At 43.7% G+C, this 17,794-nt stretch overlaps 1 protein-coding gene across 1 annotated transcript in view; it reads right to left on the reverse strand.

Annotated features, from left to right (window-relative positions):
• PDGFRA (platelet derived growth factor receptor alpha) overlaps positions 1-11,832 on the reverse strand; it is a 29,652-nt gene extending 17,820 nt beyond the window's left edge. The window contains exons 1-11 of the mRNA XM_085322762.1: positions 11,776-11,832; positions 10,019-10,333; positions 6,656-6,919; positions 5,651-5,781; positions 4,095-4,266; positions 3,802-3,991; positions 3,172-3,287; positions 2,561-2,687; positions 1,558-1,751; positions 1,057-1,151; positions 810-942 (exon numbers count right to left, since the gene is read on the reverse strand). Of these exons, the coding sequence (XP_085178888.1) occupies positions 810-942; positions 1,057-1,151; positions 1,558-1,751; positions 2,561-2,687; positions 3,172-3,287; positions 3,802-3,991; positions 4,095-4,266; positions 5,651-5,781; positions 6,656-6,919; positions 10,019-10,333; positions 11,776-11,824 (1,786 nt within the window). The 5' untranslated portion in view covers positions 11,825-11,832. The remainder of the gene's footprint in view (positions 1-809; positions 943-1,056; positions 1,152-1,557; positions 1,752-2,560; positions 2,688-3,171; positions 3,288-3,801; positions 3,992-4,094; positions 4,267-5,650; positions 5,782-6,655; positions 6,920-10,018; positions 10,334-11,775) is intronic.
• Between the last annotated feature and the right edge of the window lie 5,962 nt (positions 11,833-17,794).

Genomic DNA, 17,794 nt, shown 5'->3' on the forward strand with positions numbered 1-17,794 from the left:
GTATGGGGCTGAAAGCCCACACCACTGCAAGAGAGGACAGGCAAGGGGTGATGTAAAGGGAGATGCTCTCAGACAAGTGTGAAGAGGCAGAGCCATGAAGGTAGGCTAGGGGAGTCTGAACCTGATGTGGTGCAACAGAGGTGGTTGATGGAAAAAAGGGAGGAAAAGGACTGTTTGGAGCACGTCCAGATGGCTGAATAGAAAGAGGTGGGGAGAGAATCTTCCTTGCCCCAAGACGGCAGCAACACAAGCCACACGGTTTCTCAGTCGGGCTTACTAGCATTGCTGCAGAGCCACGCTCACAGCACCTTCCAATGCCGGGTTCCAAGCGAGAGCAGCCAGTATTAGCTTTGGGGCTCCACACAGTGCTCCATGACTTGGTGTGGGCATGTCCCTAGAGGAGCACACGTGTACTTAGAGGCGACAAATTAATCTCCACAAATGGATTATCTAAGCACTGGAGAGGAGCTAGAAGAAAGAGATTATTATTAGTAGATGAGAAAGTATTCATTCTGTCTTTCTGGCAAAAGAGAGCTGCTGGGAACATAGAAACAGCAGCCTGGATGTCAGCAATTAAGTAGAGGGAGGCAAAAGAGGTGTAGAGCCCAGGTGACAAGCAGACTTGTCAAATGTGGAAAGGAAAGGGAGAAGAGAAGCTGTGAGAGGAGAACTAAGGAGAACAGATACAGAGAGATTCTGGACTCCACGGCCATGAGTTATATCACAAATCCTGGTAGCAGAGACTTCAGAGTTGCCCTTAATCATCCTTCTCTCCAAGCAATCGGATTAGTCCCTTACAGGAAACTTACCAAGCACTAATCCATCTCGAGGAAACTCCCATCTGGAGTCATAAGGCAGTTGCATTGGGTCCACATAAATGTATTCATGGCCATCGGGGCTAATAGACTCAATGACTCTCCATCTTATCTCATACCTTGGCTTCTGCAAAGTACAATGAATGCGAAACCAAATGTTAGCCCTGTGCCTGATTTCAGAGTAGATCAAAAGCTAGGTGAGCTCAGTATCCAAACTGAAACATTTTTATTTCTACATTACCTGCTTCCATATGATGACCAACACAATCAGTGAAATTATCACAATCACTAGAAGTACTAAGACTGCGGCAGCCACTGTTAGTTCTGATCGCAAGGCTGTGGAGTAGAAAGACAGAYTATATTTGCCTCCTGATCCATGAGGAGCATGACACATGTACAAGACACCCACTTCCCATACCACGGCAATTCCTGTGTTCAGTAGATATGACAGGAGGTCAAATCTGGTCATTCCCAGCCCAGAGCAACTCTGCCTTCCTGTTTTAAGACCAAATGCAGAGGTTTTCTAGAAGAACCTCCCATAGCAAATGGTAATAAAACATTAAAATGAATAAGGGAACCACATAATAAGTGAAAAACAGATGCACAATAAAGACCTATACAAAGCCTCATTCTCAGATGTCCTATGGTGGAAAAAATCCATTTTCATTTCTTTAAATTGCAGCAAACTCATGCTTTTATTTATTAGTGTTAAAATGTCACAGAAGTAACAAAGTTAACTCACTGGGTGCCACCAGCTTCAGTTCCCGAGTAACAGCACCAAGGTCGTTTCTTGCCATGCATCGAACAGCCAGTGTTTCCTCTACCTTCTGGAAGGTCACCTGGCTTTCCACCATGTTTTTCTCATCCTGATGAGCTTCCATGTGTATATCAGAGATGTTGTTCGTCAAAAGAGTCCATGAGGTGTCATTGCTGCATCTGCAGAGAAGAAAAGCAATAGAAATGGATATTGGTCTTAGGTATGGATATAAACAGACCTTGGTGCTACTATATATCCCATAGAGCTTTGCACTGAATGGACCTCTRTTTCTGGCAGACAGCACCATGTTGTGCAGTGCAGGGAGTTGGGGTAGGGCTAGGAAGACAATTGTTCCACCAGAGCATGAGCAATTTTAGCATAGTAACAGCAGAACACAGCTGGGAGGTGCCCAGGGCTTCTAGCCTCATTTCATGTGTGGTCTCTCTCTCCCTGACGAAAAGRATACAGGTGTGTAATTTCCCAGCAAAAGTCCAGCTTCCCAACRGCTTTAGAAGGGATCAGTCTAGAACTAGCAAATATATGGGAATAACTGYTCTGCATGTCTGAAGGACTTTGAAGGTGAAAAGTATCATTTTAGGAGAAATCAATTAAAAGAAATGAAAATTTGGAGTACAAGAGTGTTAATGAGACAGACTGGTCTGTCTGTGAAATGATAAGAACTCCCTGCATGGAGAGACATCTAATCCTCTAAACYCACAGTTCTCCTCAAACTGGGACTGTGAAATCTGCTTAGTTCACTCATTGGACATAGAACTTGTAGAGAAACCTGCTGAATTGATGCTTTGTGTCCTACAGGATACGATCGGTAGGAAGGACACTGACCTCTGTCTAAATATAAGCAACTTGCCTCTAAAAAGACAAATCAAATTTATAGTTTTCTGGCCCTTTATAAGGAAAGCATGGTACTAGCTTAGACAAGGATAACACCAGTCACAATTTGAGATAACAGGGCACCTGCTCTCCTTACTTTTTAATGTCCTTGCAAACCAGCCATTCCACGTCGGGAAGTGGGGTCCCTTCTGCCAAGCACCTCACCGTCTGYCCCCCTGCTGAGCCATGGTGATCGTCCACCAGGTCTAAGATCAAGGCTGGAACTGGGAATGAAGCAAGAGTGTGTTAAAATATTTGGCAAAAATATTTGGTCTACAAAACTAGTTTGAAATTTCAAATAAAGCAGGATAGGTACTGCTTGACCAACAGCTTAGTGATGGTAGGAGACCCAGATACAGTCCAGAGAGCAGATCCTAGGTTAGGGCCATGCAAAGGAAGTGCTGCGGCTATGCCACGTCCACATGTCACACTAAATGAGCTTTGGTTCCCACCGTCAGCTGGAATAACTTAGACAGGAGGATAAAGTTTCTTTTTGGCGCAAAGCCAGTGCAGAAGTCAAAGCCAGGATCAGACTCTAAGTGCTCCAAGGACTCARCATGCACGCGCTCCTCTGGACACACCAATTCATGCCTTTCTTGTTTCCAGACTCCAGGCAATCCAATACTCAGTGTTTACCCCATGGCTAAGCAGATCAAATGTTTGTCGTGTGCCATCACTTCTGGTGAGCAAGGCTTTGGGGATACTTACCTTGAATGAGCAATGAGAAGGTGTATCTTTTAATCTCATCTTCATTTTCAGCAACCAAAGTATAGTACCCACTGTCTTCTTCCTTGGCCCGGATCAATTTTAATATACTTTGAAACCTGCAGAATGAAGGGGTTTTGTTTGTATTTTTAAAGCAGACATAAAAAAACCCACTTCAATACAACTTATAATCTATCTATATGGAGATCGWAATATGTCAACATTTGGCATTTCCAGCACATCATTATTCTAAAATCATTATTCAAAYGGTAAATGACTTCCAAAATACAACTGAAAATCAAGAGAGCATTGTAGGGATCTGACAAAGCACCTGGTATTATTGGAAATAGCTAGAAGTTTTTTGAACAGAGACTTTATGGAGAGACTGAAGAGGATTAGTACCCAGAAGCCAAGATTTCTGTAGTTTGGAGAGGTTAATATTTGCAAAAGGATAAAAGGAGGCAGACTAGGCATTACCCTTTAGAATAGAAACCAAAGAATGGATTTTTAATGTGCTTGAGGAAGAAGCAACGATTTGCAGAAAAAAAGAAAGACCAGGAGTGGTGCCGAGGTTTCTGGAGGAGAAATACTCAAGTCAATATAACAAAATGAGATTTGTAAGAATATTTTTACCTTGTCTCCTGGACTCTGTTTGAACTAGTAACAATCTCAGTAAGATTTTCAATCAGAGTCACATTGTCCTTCAACCAGTACATTTTTGGAGCTGGATATGCCTGCACATCAACAACAAAATGTTTGACTTCATGTAGGTTGACAGCTTCCAAAGGGCTGAACTGAGGCTCCAGATGAATGAACCCTTTGTCTGTAAAAGATAAAGCCTTGCATAAATAATGTTGTGCAGCATATTGCAAGAATGGTATTTTCCAAAATGTTAATAATTTTTGGACACTAAAAACAGACTATACCATGTACTGTAATGACTACTTTCTTATTTTCCTTGACCTCCTTAGTTGCATGACGAGCAGTACATTCATAATCCCCTGTGTCTTTCACTGATGCCTCAGGAATGGTCAAGGTGTAAACCAGCTTCTGCGATGGGACTTTGATATCATCAAGTTTTATCAGACCTTTTTCTTTCTGTAGTTTGGAAAAGGAAAGGAAAAATCTTACTTAAGTAACTGAGCTGAAAGCAYAGCACTGAGGATTTACGATGCCACTGGAGTGAGAGCAATGATCTAAACCTCATATGACAGAAGACTTGCTTACTCATTTGGGGGTGTATTTTTAGCCACAGGCACAAAAGGTACATCCATAGGAATACACCCGTTTGGGAGCAGCTACAAAAGGCTGAGGAGTTTGAGAGCTCATATTTGGTTCACACAAAGTAAAATACTATCCAAAATCTGGGTGAACAGCCTGAAAGAGCATTTTATTGCTTATRCTACCTTCTCCTCAGAAGCAGTAGGTTTTTATTCTGTATTTTCTTTGTTTAGTTCCTGTGAAGTAAGGTGGATTTTTATGCTCTCCACCAGACAAAAAGTGACCAGTTGCTAAATGCTATGTTCTGTCTGCTCTCAAAAATGGGGATAATTTATTGGCAAGGAGAAGATTCTGGTGAGAATAAGGACGGTGAGAATGGTAGGTGAGGTTATYATGAGAGATTGGAATAAAAAATATGCTTGGGATAGTTTTGAATGGCAACAAATAGCAGAGACTGTGATGTGTAATGTGGAAAATAGAACAAAATCTTCTGAAATCATTTTTTGTATTGGGCTCTTAACTTATTTAAATGAAAGCTATGGTTTGTGATCACAATTAGGTAGCGATTTCAACTACTTCCAGTTAACAGACTTTTTACGTGGGACACACCAAAATTCTCCATTGGCAGGGGACCTGGCTGGCTCTAATCAATTCTCACTGAATAAAAATTTTTGCTGTAGAAGAATGTTATGAAAGTTGAAAAATTTGTGGGAGTCTCCAAAAATTTTAAGGCTTTCTTGTTAGGATGTAGCTACGCTGACTGTAACAGTCATTTTAATTYACACCTGCACAATAAAGAACAGTTAAGACTAAGAACTTGATTCTTCATTGTCCTTTATTATGCTCAAGAGTTCATGATTTAAGAGCATCATTTTAAAGGTTCAGACCTGCACTTCATCAACAGAGTTATACAGGGATGTCAGACACATTTCTAAGTTTATTTCCACAACATTTCTTTTTTTTTTTTTTTTTTGTCCCAGAAAACTTTCTAAGGGCAAGACCTGAGAGTCAGCATTCCTCCCTTGGCACATGCGCTCCTAGTCACACCTCACCTTCCTTTCATGCTCTGCATACTTACTAACCATGAACTCTGACTTTTGATACTGACTTTCTTTTGTGATAACCTGAAAATAAAAGAAATTATTTTGTTTTCTCTCCACAGCGGTCCACATTCAATCAGAAAAGAGAAGAATGTTTTACAGTCCCACCTTCTTCTCTAATATGTAAAAACAATCGTTCAATTGAAAAAAGAGATATTTACCACTTTCCCAGGATAATTCCACTGTAAATTAACCACCTCGTTGTCAAAGACCACACAAGTTACTACAATGGTCTCGCCTGTTTTGTAGACAGTTTTAAGAGCTTCAATTTCAACTGGCAGCTGTGAAGTAGCTAAAGATAAAGAGRGAGAGAGCAGATTTAATTTAAAACTGTATGCAGTTTTTGCATGGTGTGATTTCAGGGGTAAATTTCCGTTTTACTTTCTCTACTGAGGAACTACCCTGGAAAATTCAATGAAAGCATTTCTGATTTACAGAGATGTAAACAAAAATAGAAGATGATCCCTTCTTAACTATTTTATTAACAGTTACCCAGACATTGTGTATTTAAAGCACAAAGTTTACCGGCATTGAGTTCAACCCCACAAAGAAAGGATCCATGCATAAAATTTCAAGTAGAAGCTCCTGTCTCAAAAGGTAGGTTGCCTTTGTGAAAACACACTTAGCACAAAAGCCATTTCCCTTTTTGCTAATCAGTGACTGACTCTGAGAATCAATTGCTGACCAATAAAAATCTTGTTTTCAAAATGTTTGAACCCTGCAGTTTTTCACACTACCCAGAGTCCTAAGACATGAAGCCACTGAGAAATTCAGCAAGTAGGAGGAAAATACATGTATTGCAGAAGATTTTTCCAGCAACAGTTTGGGAGATGAGGTGAAGTTGAGGACATTTTATTCTCATCAAAACTGTATGCAACTACTGAGATCAGATTTCTTGGGCCAATTTTCAAAAGTGATTCAGAGTATATTGATACTCTGATTATATTGACTATGAAGACAACAACACTATGCAGACATGTATCCAAGCTAGCTTTAACCTGCCTAGCTCAGGCGCTACTGGCAAGAAGCTCAGCGTGGGGGAAGCAGCTCATACTCAGTTTCCAGGGTAAATTTGGAGCCTACACTGAATCCTGGGATGCAGTATGAGAAAAGAACCGAGCTGAATGTTATTACTTCCTTTTTTTTTAATGAATAAAAATAAATACCTCTTAAAATATAGATGAGGAACTCTTCAGACTTGAACTCCACACCTTTAACTGTTGTTTTGCATGTATATGAGCCTGCAGGAAAATTCCCAATGAAGCCTTGCTTGCTGTCGTAGAAGGCATAGACAGCCTTGTCTAAACTGTTAATTAAAGTCACTTGAGCATTTGGATCACTTGTACGACAAGGGATAATGGTGGGATCACCTTCTTCTACTAGGATGAACTGATCTTCTGGTATGGAAGGAACAAAAGGCATGTCTGGATCTGCAAAAAACAAGGAGTGTTTTAACTTTGTCTTGTTTGTAGTAGGTCCATATACAACAACAGGATTAATGACCAGTTATAGATCTTAAATTAGTACAGTTCATCACACCATGTCTTCAGAGATTGCAGTTAAGGCATGCTAAATSGTATGTAGTATCTCATTTTTCCTCTCTGATGTGATATGTAGCAAGACATTCAGCCTAAATGCAACACAGGAAAGGCCTCTGTTGAGACTGTTCAGGAGGCAAAAGCAGTACTGTGAAGGACTCCAGGAAAAAAAAATAAGAATTATTATTCCCCTTAGATCTAGTTCAGATATATTCCCATAGTGAGAACAAAAGAATATTAMGGGACAAAAAGCAAGAAAATCACTAAAGGATGTGAAATGTTTGTGCAGTTGCTGGGGAATAATGTAAAGATGAATGCCCTTTCCCTGTCACAGTCAAGATATTGGGGGAGCAAGGATTTTAGGGCAAAATTTGGACTTTAACATTCTGTTTTTATGATACAAGATTTTGCACTCAGGTATAATCTTCACTGCATTAAAAACGTATATTAAATAAAGATCCTGCCTTGTATTGGCATAGCTCATTCCTCTTCTTCCTCAGTTAGACTTTTTTTTCCTTTGGTAATATTAGCTGTCCCCTAAACGGTATGTAAGCACTTCTAGAAAAAAATAATTTTTAAAGTGAAAAAGCAGAAGTCAGATTGCAGTTGTTTATGGCTAACACTGTTAAAGCCACATTCTATCAAAAATAACTTCAAGTACTTATCTTCATGCATTTCTAACGTGTCCAACATTATGGCTAGGAGGTATAGCTAATTATGGTCATAGCATGTGGTTTCCAAAATACGATGTTTAACCATAAAAAAGCAAACAAACACCTGATGCTTGTATTTTTTTTAAAACCAACAAAATAGATGCCAGCTTTCCTATCCAACCAATCCCTGTTCCGAATCCAAAACATAATTGCATAACATACCAAGCCTTAGAACGACATGCCTCAAACTTTCTAAATTTGGCTGTCTGCAATAAATAAATAATCTCTGCTAGCCTGAAGCTTCTGAGCAAAGCTTTATAATGAAATCTAATAAATAGTGATACAAATCCTGCCAACAGCAGAATTTGTGCTGTGCTGGCAGGCTCTTTGTAGCAGTATTCCCAACGCAGCACTCCCTCCCAAACACTCTGCCAACTCCATGTATTTATTTTCCCAATGTAATTTGAAGCAGAGGCRGGATTCACCTAGTTTAGTTTTGTGTGTGCTTTTAGTGAAACTGGGATCCTGTGTGAAGTCTCAAAGCAATCTGCCTTGGTTAAAGTGGGTTGCTGCCACCCATTGCCCTCCTGATTCATTGCAGGAAAAAAAAACAATTGTAAAGACAGACTTTATAGTGGGAACAGAAACATTCTCTATAATTTGGAGAAAAGGATATGTTTCTGCATTTCTGACATCTTCATGTTTAGTGAACAGAAAAAATTACAGGGTGTTTCTGCCCTGCAAATCTGGTAGGCTGAAATCTAGAGGCATTTAAAATTTGAAGCAAAAAARCACTCTTGAAGGAGTTGTCCGTCTCTTGCTTTTATACTCCTTTATTGTGTGGAAATCTCTGTGTTAAGTAAGTTACAAGACTGTTTAATAGCATCAAAATCTTTTGATGGTTTGTTTAGRGTTGTTTGGAAGTTAAGATACGTGTGCCAAAGCCTCTGCAACTTCTGCTGAAAACTGTTGTTGCCTTGAGAATGAATACTGCTGCTTCAAGCTCATTATGGGAAATGTAGAGGAAATCATGGAAGAATCACGGCAGTCAAATCACATATCATGATCTGCACAGATTTAATAYTGTGACAAAATAGCTTTAAAAGATCCCCTTGGCATGCTCTGCCTTTTTCCCCTTCCACCACCTTCTTCGCAGTTTCAGACATCATTTCCCTCACAACCGTATTTAAGCTTTACAGGATAATCTGCGGTGTCTTCTTCATTCTTTCATTTCCCGTTCAAAATATTTACTGCAAATTCACTAGCCTAATCTTCTGTGATCCTGCAGTTCTGCCACTCATCCCCTGAGCTCCAGCCAATGCTCGGAAAACATCTCGATAGCACTTTACAAAGGCAGTCAGTTGGCTATGGCTCAGCCCAGGGTGCCTATCTCAGCTACCACAAGAAAAGATTTTGATCCCATCACCAGCACAGAAAGCTGTTAAAGGAATTTGCAAGTGGAACAAAGAGGTGGGAGGGCAAAGCTGCTGATGGGTTCCTGTAAAAATAAGGGATGTCGTTTCTTCTGGGCCCAAGAGATTTTCCATTACTAAAGGGAAAAGTGGCATGGGGACAGGCTGTGTTGACTATGAAAATTATAGGGCACTGAGAGAAATGATGCTTGGAAACACCATATTTTTGATCTTGCATCAGACTGGCCAACAGTAATATTTCTTCTGTTGACGTCTTTTGTGACAGCTACCCCAAGATAACTCTGCTGCTTTATTTATTGCCTTGCTTCTTGTGYCCCTTGCACATGTGGGCACTTTCTGGCAAGCGTTCGGTCACAGATTCCTGCTTCAAGCCTTACTCAAGCTAAAAGTGAGAAATGGTCTTTAGCATCTGGTGACTGCTTTAGTGTCAAACATGGTGCTGGTTTGCTCAGTACAAGTCTCAAAACATCCAGCAAAGTCTCCCTTGAAACAACCGACATCAGTGTTGCTCGGTGGGGAATTGCAAGCGCGAGGACCAGGCCTTCGGCAGACACAAGGTCTGAACACACTCCCRCAGAGCCTCTCCAGGTGGAGCTGTGGCTTGCCCTGGCCACCATGGCCAATTCGCCCGGCCTTTGGTGGTCAGGAGACTTCAGGCTATGAGGTTGTGAGTTCACTCCTCTTCTTGAGAACTAAAACTCTTACTAGAGAAATGGAAAAAAAATATGGAAAAACATATCCATAGACTCAGAGGGGCTGCTTTTAACTTACATGTTAGGAAATGGCCATGGGGGTTATTTTTCTTCCCCTCACAACAAATTGCCGCTATTATATATCTTCTAAACATCCACGTTACAGCCCTCCCATTCATACCCGTGAGTTTTGCTGTGATTTCCCCCACTTACCAGGCACGTAGATGTAGATGTCCTTCCCTTCCACTTCTCCATCCTCCACTTGAGTGTGATTGTAATAGCAAACATACAAGCCAGTATGCGCGGCCGAGGCATTTCCTACTTCCAGCACCGTCACGAAGAGGCCACTGTTGTTCTCCTCATGTCTGATGTCTATCCTGTGGCTTCCCTCAATCACCGGGTACTGCCAGCTCACCTCGCTGTCTCCAGAGCATTTCAGAGTGAAATTGGAATTCAACTGTACAACCATTTTGTTTCTACTGGGAACAATAGTTGGCAGAGGAAGCTGGCAAAATGTTAAAAATGGACCTGCAAAAAAGAATAGAATAAACAGCGTATGAACACAGAGAACATCCTCAGCACAGGGATGTGAAAGAATGAAGAACAGATCCATAGCAGATGCTTTTATGATGATTTCTGACACACTGGTATCTCAGGACATTTGCCTTTGTTAAAAGCCAGAGCTCTTCCCAATGAAGGGCAAATGGCTTCCTTTGAAATGCAAAGCAGAGAAAAGTTTGCTTGCTGAGTTTGGTTTGGCAAGTCAAGAGGTGAAAGACGAGGTGAAGTTAGAGATGGGTCCCAATCCACACCGCAGCTTCCCACCCCAAATGTGGGCACTGCTTTGCTGCAGGCCAGTGAATCCCCCCTGGGGCTCGTGGTTCCCTGGCATTTTACAAGCTGGTCTACAGATCCTCACAGTAACKGTCAGGAAATCTGCAATTCTGTGAGCCCACGAGGACATTCACAATTGACAATCAGTCCAAAAGGTTCTCTGGGCCACTTCTCTAGGCCAGCACCTGCGCTTTGCCTCTGGCCTCTGTTTCTGCAAAGGGTTGGAGCAGGAGCTCAGCACCTAACTTCATGCACCAGGTCTACCCCCAGCCAAAATGTACAGAAAATGTATAGCCAAATAAAACTGCAATTCAACAAACTAGATATTGTAGATGGCACGGCTTTTCAGATGCACTCTAGATTGTAGAGTCAGATTCTCAAGCCTACACGTTTTGTAGGTGGACTGTTGCAGGTCCAACTCCCAGAAGAAAAAATCAGAGGATCCACATCTTAAGCCCCACAGAAGGAGAGAAAACAATTCACCAAGGAGACAGATTTGCTGTTTCAGAATATCAAATATCCTGCACAAAACCCATACAGTAATCCTTGATAAAAAGACTTTTAGGTCCATGGTGTGAAAGTGGGCTCTGTGTGCATCCAGACTTTCTTTGAAACTCGTTTCTCACTTTTGCACATGTTATCTCAGTCTACAGGCCCTTTCTATATTTGGCACCCTGTGGCCAATCCTGCCCTCCCCTCCCACTGCCATTCGCTCGGCAGATGTGGCCGGCTCGACAGGCAGCCCAGCAAGTGTGGTTATGTGGTGTGGAGTGGAAGGATGCAGGGAGCCCACACAGGCGGGCTCGTCGGTACCAGGCTGCTGGAGAAACTCCGGAGTGGCAGGGCTAGGATAGCTGTAGGTACACAGGCCCATTTTCCCTGTGAARGCAGGCAAATCATGCAGGTGGTTATAGGAGCTGTAGAGGTGCCAAGGTAGCCAAYACAGGCTAGCAAAAGCCCTACTGTCTTTTCTGGAGTTTTTGTCTCATCTACTGAAGACAAGACCAGAAGAATGGTGGCTGCAGCCAGCTGCCAACCGTTTGGCATTTGTTATTGTAGACACAGAGAAAGTAAACTTAAATATGAATTTACAAAGGAGTAAGGTTGGTGAGGTTTAGAGGACTGAGGAATATTACCTGTGAAGAAACATCCCAGGATCAGGAATGTCCTTGGGGAAGTACCCATAGCTATCAACAACTGAAACAGAAAGAAGGAAGAATAAGCTAGTTAGCAGACTGGTAACAGATGTAAGATGCAGCAACCCCAGTGTGCCAGGCCAGTAAACACGCACTCTGCAGAGCACCACAGCAAGGAATGGCCCTGGCAACCCAGCCCAGCACCACCGCCCTCCCGCAAGGTGCACAGGGCCAGACCCCCTGCACAGSGAACACAGCTGGACACCATGACCTCTCCACCGACAGCGCAAGGAGCCAGGTCCTACCCCTCAGCCTTGTGAGTTGAGAAGTTTTGCTGGGCACAAAGCTGAAGGGAGGCACTTGCAGCTGCGACCAGCTCTGGTGCCCATCGCAGCCTCCAGGATGGAGCCTGTCGAAACACCCCTGCACAGATACAGTATTGCCACACAAGCCTGCGAGGATGCATTGGCTTTATGCAAGAAAGTTCTGACTTTCTAGCTGCAAGTCAGTTTTATGGGAGGACAASTATATTTAAAAGTTACTTTTATTACAAACAGTACTATCATCAGTGATATTCCTTTTGCCATTGTACATATGCATATATATAGTTTATTAAATACAATATGAATACAACAGTGTTTTCTTCATATTTTGTAAGAATATCCTTGATCAAGAGACATGCTGCCTAAAACTTACACTGAAATTTTCTAATAGAATAAACATACGACAGACTATAGGCCAGCATCACCATTCATAGAGCATCTCTYTCCCCTACCAGTATGAAGAGACATAGATTATTTGAGATAATTTCCTCTTTCAAGCAAATAATCTGAAGTATGAGCCTCAAAGTGGCAAAAAACAGAAATAAGCATCTGTGAAATTTGTGTGCTATCTAATCACATYTCTGATTAAAATCCTCAACCAGCCTGCTAGGTAATTTCCAAAGGAAAAGCTCCTACAGTCCCTGCTCCCATTGAAATCAATGGATGTGTTGTTAGTCATTTTAATAGAAACTGAATTTGGCCCAAAGCCAATATAGATTAAATAAAGACTGTACAGAAGAGCCTCTGATCTGAAGCTCAAATCAAGGAGTAAATAAAAGGATGATGTGCCAAGACAGGGACTACTTTTCAAAGGTCCTGGACAGTTTCTATTCATCCTCTAGTATTCAACTCCTGACTCTGAGACAGGAAAGCACGTAGGTGCATCTCGTTATTAAGACTATGCCAGTGTTGGACAGGAGTTAAATGATTACCAAATGCCAAGAAGTATTTCTGACCTAGTCCCTCTTTCCTCAACCAACATGTGGAATAGGCTGTGGTCTTTTGCAAAGCAAAAAGTGTTTGATACTACAATAAAACATGGAGGTCTCAGAAGTAGGATTAGGAGACTTACAAAGTATGAGCCCAAGAAAAACATGTACAAACAACTTCAGAAATTTGGCTGACAACATTCCAGCAGAGTCGAGCCATTTTGCCCAAGTCTTCCATTAGCAGTAATTGTCATGTGTTTATGCATCTCTCTCCCATTGATAACAGACTCTTGGACATCAAAGAAGTCCCTTGGCTTCAGCCTCTTTTCTCATTTTTATCACATTTATATCCTGTAATTTTTCAGATAAAATAACTGACTATAAGTCATGAAAGAATTCCCATGGTCTCTTTTATTGATCTGACTTCTAAGTTTCCAAAATCCACAAGACAATGTTACCCTGCTGTCTGCCAAATTTCCTTCTGCCTTTTCTGTCTTGAAAAGGCAGATCTCTCCCCAAATGCATTGTTTTTTCCAGAGTTTTCAGTGCAAGTCATGCAGCACAGAAAGAGAAAACACAAAGCTAACTCATCTCTTACACAACGAGTAAGTCTGGAGAAGCTCTGCTCGAGTGGACTTACATGGTTGCTCTATGAGTACTGGGGGGGGAGAGAGGGGGGCTGAAGCCCGGTGAATACACTGATGTAAATCCAGGTGTTGGCCTGTAYTTCCAAAGTGTTACTTGTACTTCATTGTGTCTACTTTAACTATACTGACTGAGATTTGRTACTTCTGTTGTGTGTTTTAATGATAAAAAAAAATAGGAAAGGAACATCAGAAGAACTTTTACTGTCAAGGAGCTAATCTTCCAACGCCTCGCTGCCAAGCTCGGGGCTTTCTACAAAGAGCGGCTTCACTGACTGCTGTTAAAGCCAAACTAAAATCAATATCCAGAATGTCAAAGGAAGTATGTTTTAGAAAATGTTGATGCAYGAACCAAAGAGAAAGCATCCCCTCCCCCCTATCTGGGGAGGAAAGATTTACTGTTGTAAATCAAATAAAGAACTCTTTCAAGATAGAAAAATATTGCATCTGTCAGAAGACTGGAGACTAGCAAACTCCTTTCCTCTCAGCTACCTAGTCGCTTGCACTACAATTCATCGTCTTGGCCACAGGATGGCAATGTTGAGCCATAATAATGAGAAAAATTTCTTGTCTAGCAGAAGGAAACGTTAGTCTCCAAAGCAGCAGATGGAATCTAAACCAGGTCTCCTGGATCAACTTAAAATTCAAATTATTTATATTTTCGCTTTATGCGAGTTCCACTTTTTTGGAAAAAAAAATCCCTATTGCTCTGTATTTACAAAAGCAGTATGACAATAGTTAGGATGCAAATCTTAGTATGTAATAACGTGATTATCCTTGTTATGAGAAGAGCTGGATACTTTCCGTGCCAATTTTGTCAGTGTGGCAGTTTGTCCTTCTGGGGAAATTGATGTTTCCTAGGAAGATTTAATGCCAGCCTAAGAGGAAATCATTTCCTCCTTGTGATATACTTCACTAGCTGAATTTAAATGTTTAGATGGGACCTCTTGAAATTTTTCTTGGTTCTTAATTCCCTTCCTCAGAGAACTCCACAAAAGCAGAACTGTCCTGCACAGTGAACAGGAGGCTCTGAAGGTTTCACTGGGGAAAGGCACAAACAAGAAAAGAAAACTTCTCCATTTCTTGAAAAAGTGTAGCACAAGTATTTTCCTAAACCGAGGTTCCCTCCCCATCCCTTTACAAGTGTTTGTATCCAGCATAGCCTGTATGCCTCTTCTGAGGCAGGCGGGAGTAACTAGAGCTGTGCAGGAGTAAGTAACTACGCAGCGAGCCTAGCACAGCGCTGAGCTCTTGCAGGGCGCTTCGTGCTGTGCAGGGCGCAGCGCAGACGGCTGCTCTCCTGCAAGCCTTCCGGCCAGGAGGCCAGACTCCACCAACCTGGGAGCTAAAGGTAGGAGAATATCTGCAAAGTCTAAATTTCCTTAAAGGACTTCCAGACTGTCTCAGTAGTCAAAGACTGGCATTTCCAAGAAATCAGACAAGGACCTTCAGAGAACATTTCAGAACCCAACTTAGGCACTCAGAAGCATTGCATGGAAAAAACAATTCATCTCTGTTGACTACAGGATCTAGGAAGGCAGCCCTTGTGAACCTCTCCCTTGGGTGCCCACGCAAAGTTTTTTTGGCTTGAAAGAGGTAAATCAACCAGGAGAGTGAGGCAAGAGGGAGAGAAGGGACTGCTTACTTCTTTTAAATTATCATCTATTCTTGTCAGCAGCAGAAAAATGACCTCTCAGAAGTCATGCCATAGTCTTTAAAAACAAGTGAAGTAAGGRTATTCTACTAAAGTTTTCAGAGTTCACATGTAGGACTAGTGCCATTCTGGCCATGATGAACAAAGGATGCAAGCAAGGCAAGGTTTGCATAAGGTAATCCATTTTACATTCTTTTTTTAGACCAAGTGATATAGTTGGAAATAASCAAACCAACAAGTTCTGTGGTATGCAATACTTTTTTGGCTTATATAAAYGACACTCGAATCCTAGCTTGATACTGTAGTACTGTGGGGAGGTATGTTATTCAAATGTTTATTACTTCCCACTTTCATGAAATCTAATACATATATATTATTCCCAACGATCTGCCATTCATCAAGCAGCAAGTAGCAGAGTGATGGCCAGATGGCTGCAGTGCCTGATCAGCGCCGTACTGGCAAACCTTCGGCCTGTTGATGCCTRTAGAGCAGTACCAGTACAAGGAATCTCATTTTAAGCAACGGGTGACTGCCTGCAAGCTGGGAGAGCTGTTTTGCTTGCAGACTCCTAAATCCCAGTGCTTTGTATGATCTCATTTTTCTTTAAACTTTTTTTCAAGCCCTGAGAGGAAGGTTGACTAAACCACTGTTTAGCAGAGGGCCTTTCTAAAATGCTCATTGTTAACTAGAAGCTAAAAGTGAAGTCCCTTGCTGGGAGATCTTCCTCTCTCACTTCAAGACCCATAATTAAAAGCCAGATCTCCACAATTCACATTTTGCTCCAGCTGCCGACAGAGGAACCTTTGATGCTTGTCTCCTTGTTCTGCCAGATCCCATCTCCTGCCCCATCCAGGGACACTGAGACGACACACGAAGCTGGGAGTCCAGCTGGGATGCTGGGGGTGCCCAGAGGTGCCTTTGCCTCACTGCTGCCCCCAGCCCCACTTGGCAGGGCACAAAGCAGGGGAATTGCAGCRGGATGGGAGCGGGGCTGGCCCGCAGCAGCGAGTCCCCCTGCCCCRGGCACCCCCTGCCGCAGAGCATGGCCTGGCCGGGGGGCAACCGCACTATTGGCTGGCTCAGTTTTGGGGCAGGAGAGGTTACATTCACACCCTGCCGCGTGAATGCCCAAAGGCTGCCCGGGACACCCAGCAAACCTTGCAGAGACGGCAGCTCCCAGCCCGTCTCTGTTTGTCTAGGAAACAATAGGGAAGCCTTTGCCAAGCTGGAGCAAATTTTTTTTATGCGAGGTAGCCAGGAAAAAGAAAAGAGAGATGGGGAGAAGAGAGGGCKAGAGCAAACGCGCGTTTCCCTGCGGAGCTGATTAAATACGGCTGGCGCTCCGACTGATGYGAGCTGTGGGCTTCTTTTCCCAGCCCTCTCCATCTGGCCAGGCATGGACCTTCCCGCACCCCCTCAGAGGACTGCACCCACTCCCCCCAGGGGGCTGAGGGGCAGCCGGGAATCGCCAGGGGCATAAGACAGTATCATGTCCCACATCGTGGCAGCGGGGCCGAGGAAGAGCGACGTGTGCACAGACCCACCAACGGGTCCGTTAGGCACCCCCCAGCCCAGGGCAAAGCCAGTCCATCCCGGCTGGTGGGGTCCGGGCACCAACGGCGTGCCAGGCGGCTTCTGGACTTGCAAGAGACTTGCCAAAAAGGCCGTCGAGGGGTGCAGGAAGCGTGTTCGGGGCTCGGGGGGGGGCGTTCAGGGCACTGGCCGCTGCCCTGCAGCCGCCTCCCGCCATCCGCCGGGATGTGAGCAAGCCCCAGGGGCCGGCTGCTGCGGCTCAGGGGCTGCTGCCACCTCGCAAAATGTGTCGCTGCTCACTCCRGAAAAAGCTGTCCAAGTCCTGTTCTCTGGAACGGCTCCTGGGCTGCTGGATCCCCGTCCAAAAATGTTGAGCAATGCTGCGGACAGCCAAAAAGCCATTTCCTACTTGCTCCTAGGGCTTTCCAGGGGACTCCAGCCTGGCAAAGGCTGGCAAGTTTGCAACCTCCGCGCTTGACAAAATCCAGACAGTGCCGCGAAGACTCTGCCCGCCCCCGGGGTACGAGGCGGTGGGCTCCGGCAGTCCGCTGGGGAGGAGCAGCGCTGGGTTCCCGTTGCAAGTGGGACTGTAGGCTGGAAAGCCTCCAGGTACCAGTCGGGCTGCCTGAATTCAGCATCTTCCCTTCCGCCGAGACGTGTAAAAAAGACGGGGCGAGCCGGGATGGAGCTGGGCTTGCCTGGGACGGGGAGTATTTGTGCGTCCCCTTCCCGGGGTCTCAGGCTCTTTAGACTACCCGATCGGGGGGACTTAGGTGGTGAAGGGGGCTCTAAAGAGGGGAAGGAGGTGAAAAACAAAGGATGGGGGAAGGGACCGGAGAGCACTGGGGGTGAAGAAAGCCAGGGCAGAGGTGGGAATTAAACGGGTTGCGAGAAGAGGGGCAGTGGCTGGCCACGACCCTACCTCGCTTGGTCGGT

The sequence above is a fragment of the Rhea americana genome, unplaced genomic scaffold, assembly GCF_003343005.1.
Source record: "Rhea americana isolate MKP2758 unplaced genomic scaffold, rheAme1 scaffold_8, whole genome shotgun sequence".
NCBI classification, from domain to species: domain Eukaryota; kingdom Metazoa; phylum Chordata; class Aves; order Rheiformes; family Rheidae; genus Rhea; species Rhea americana.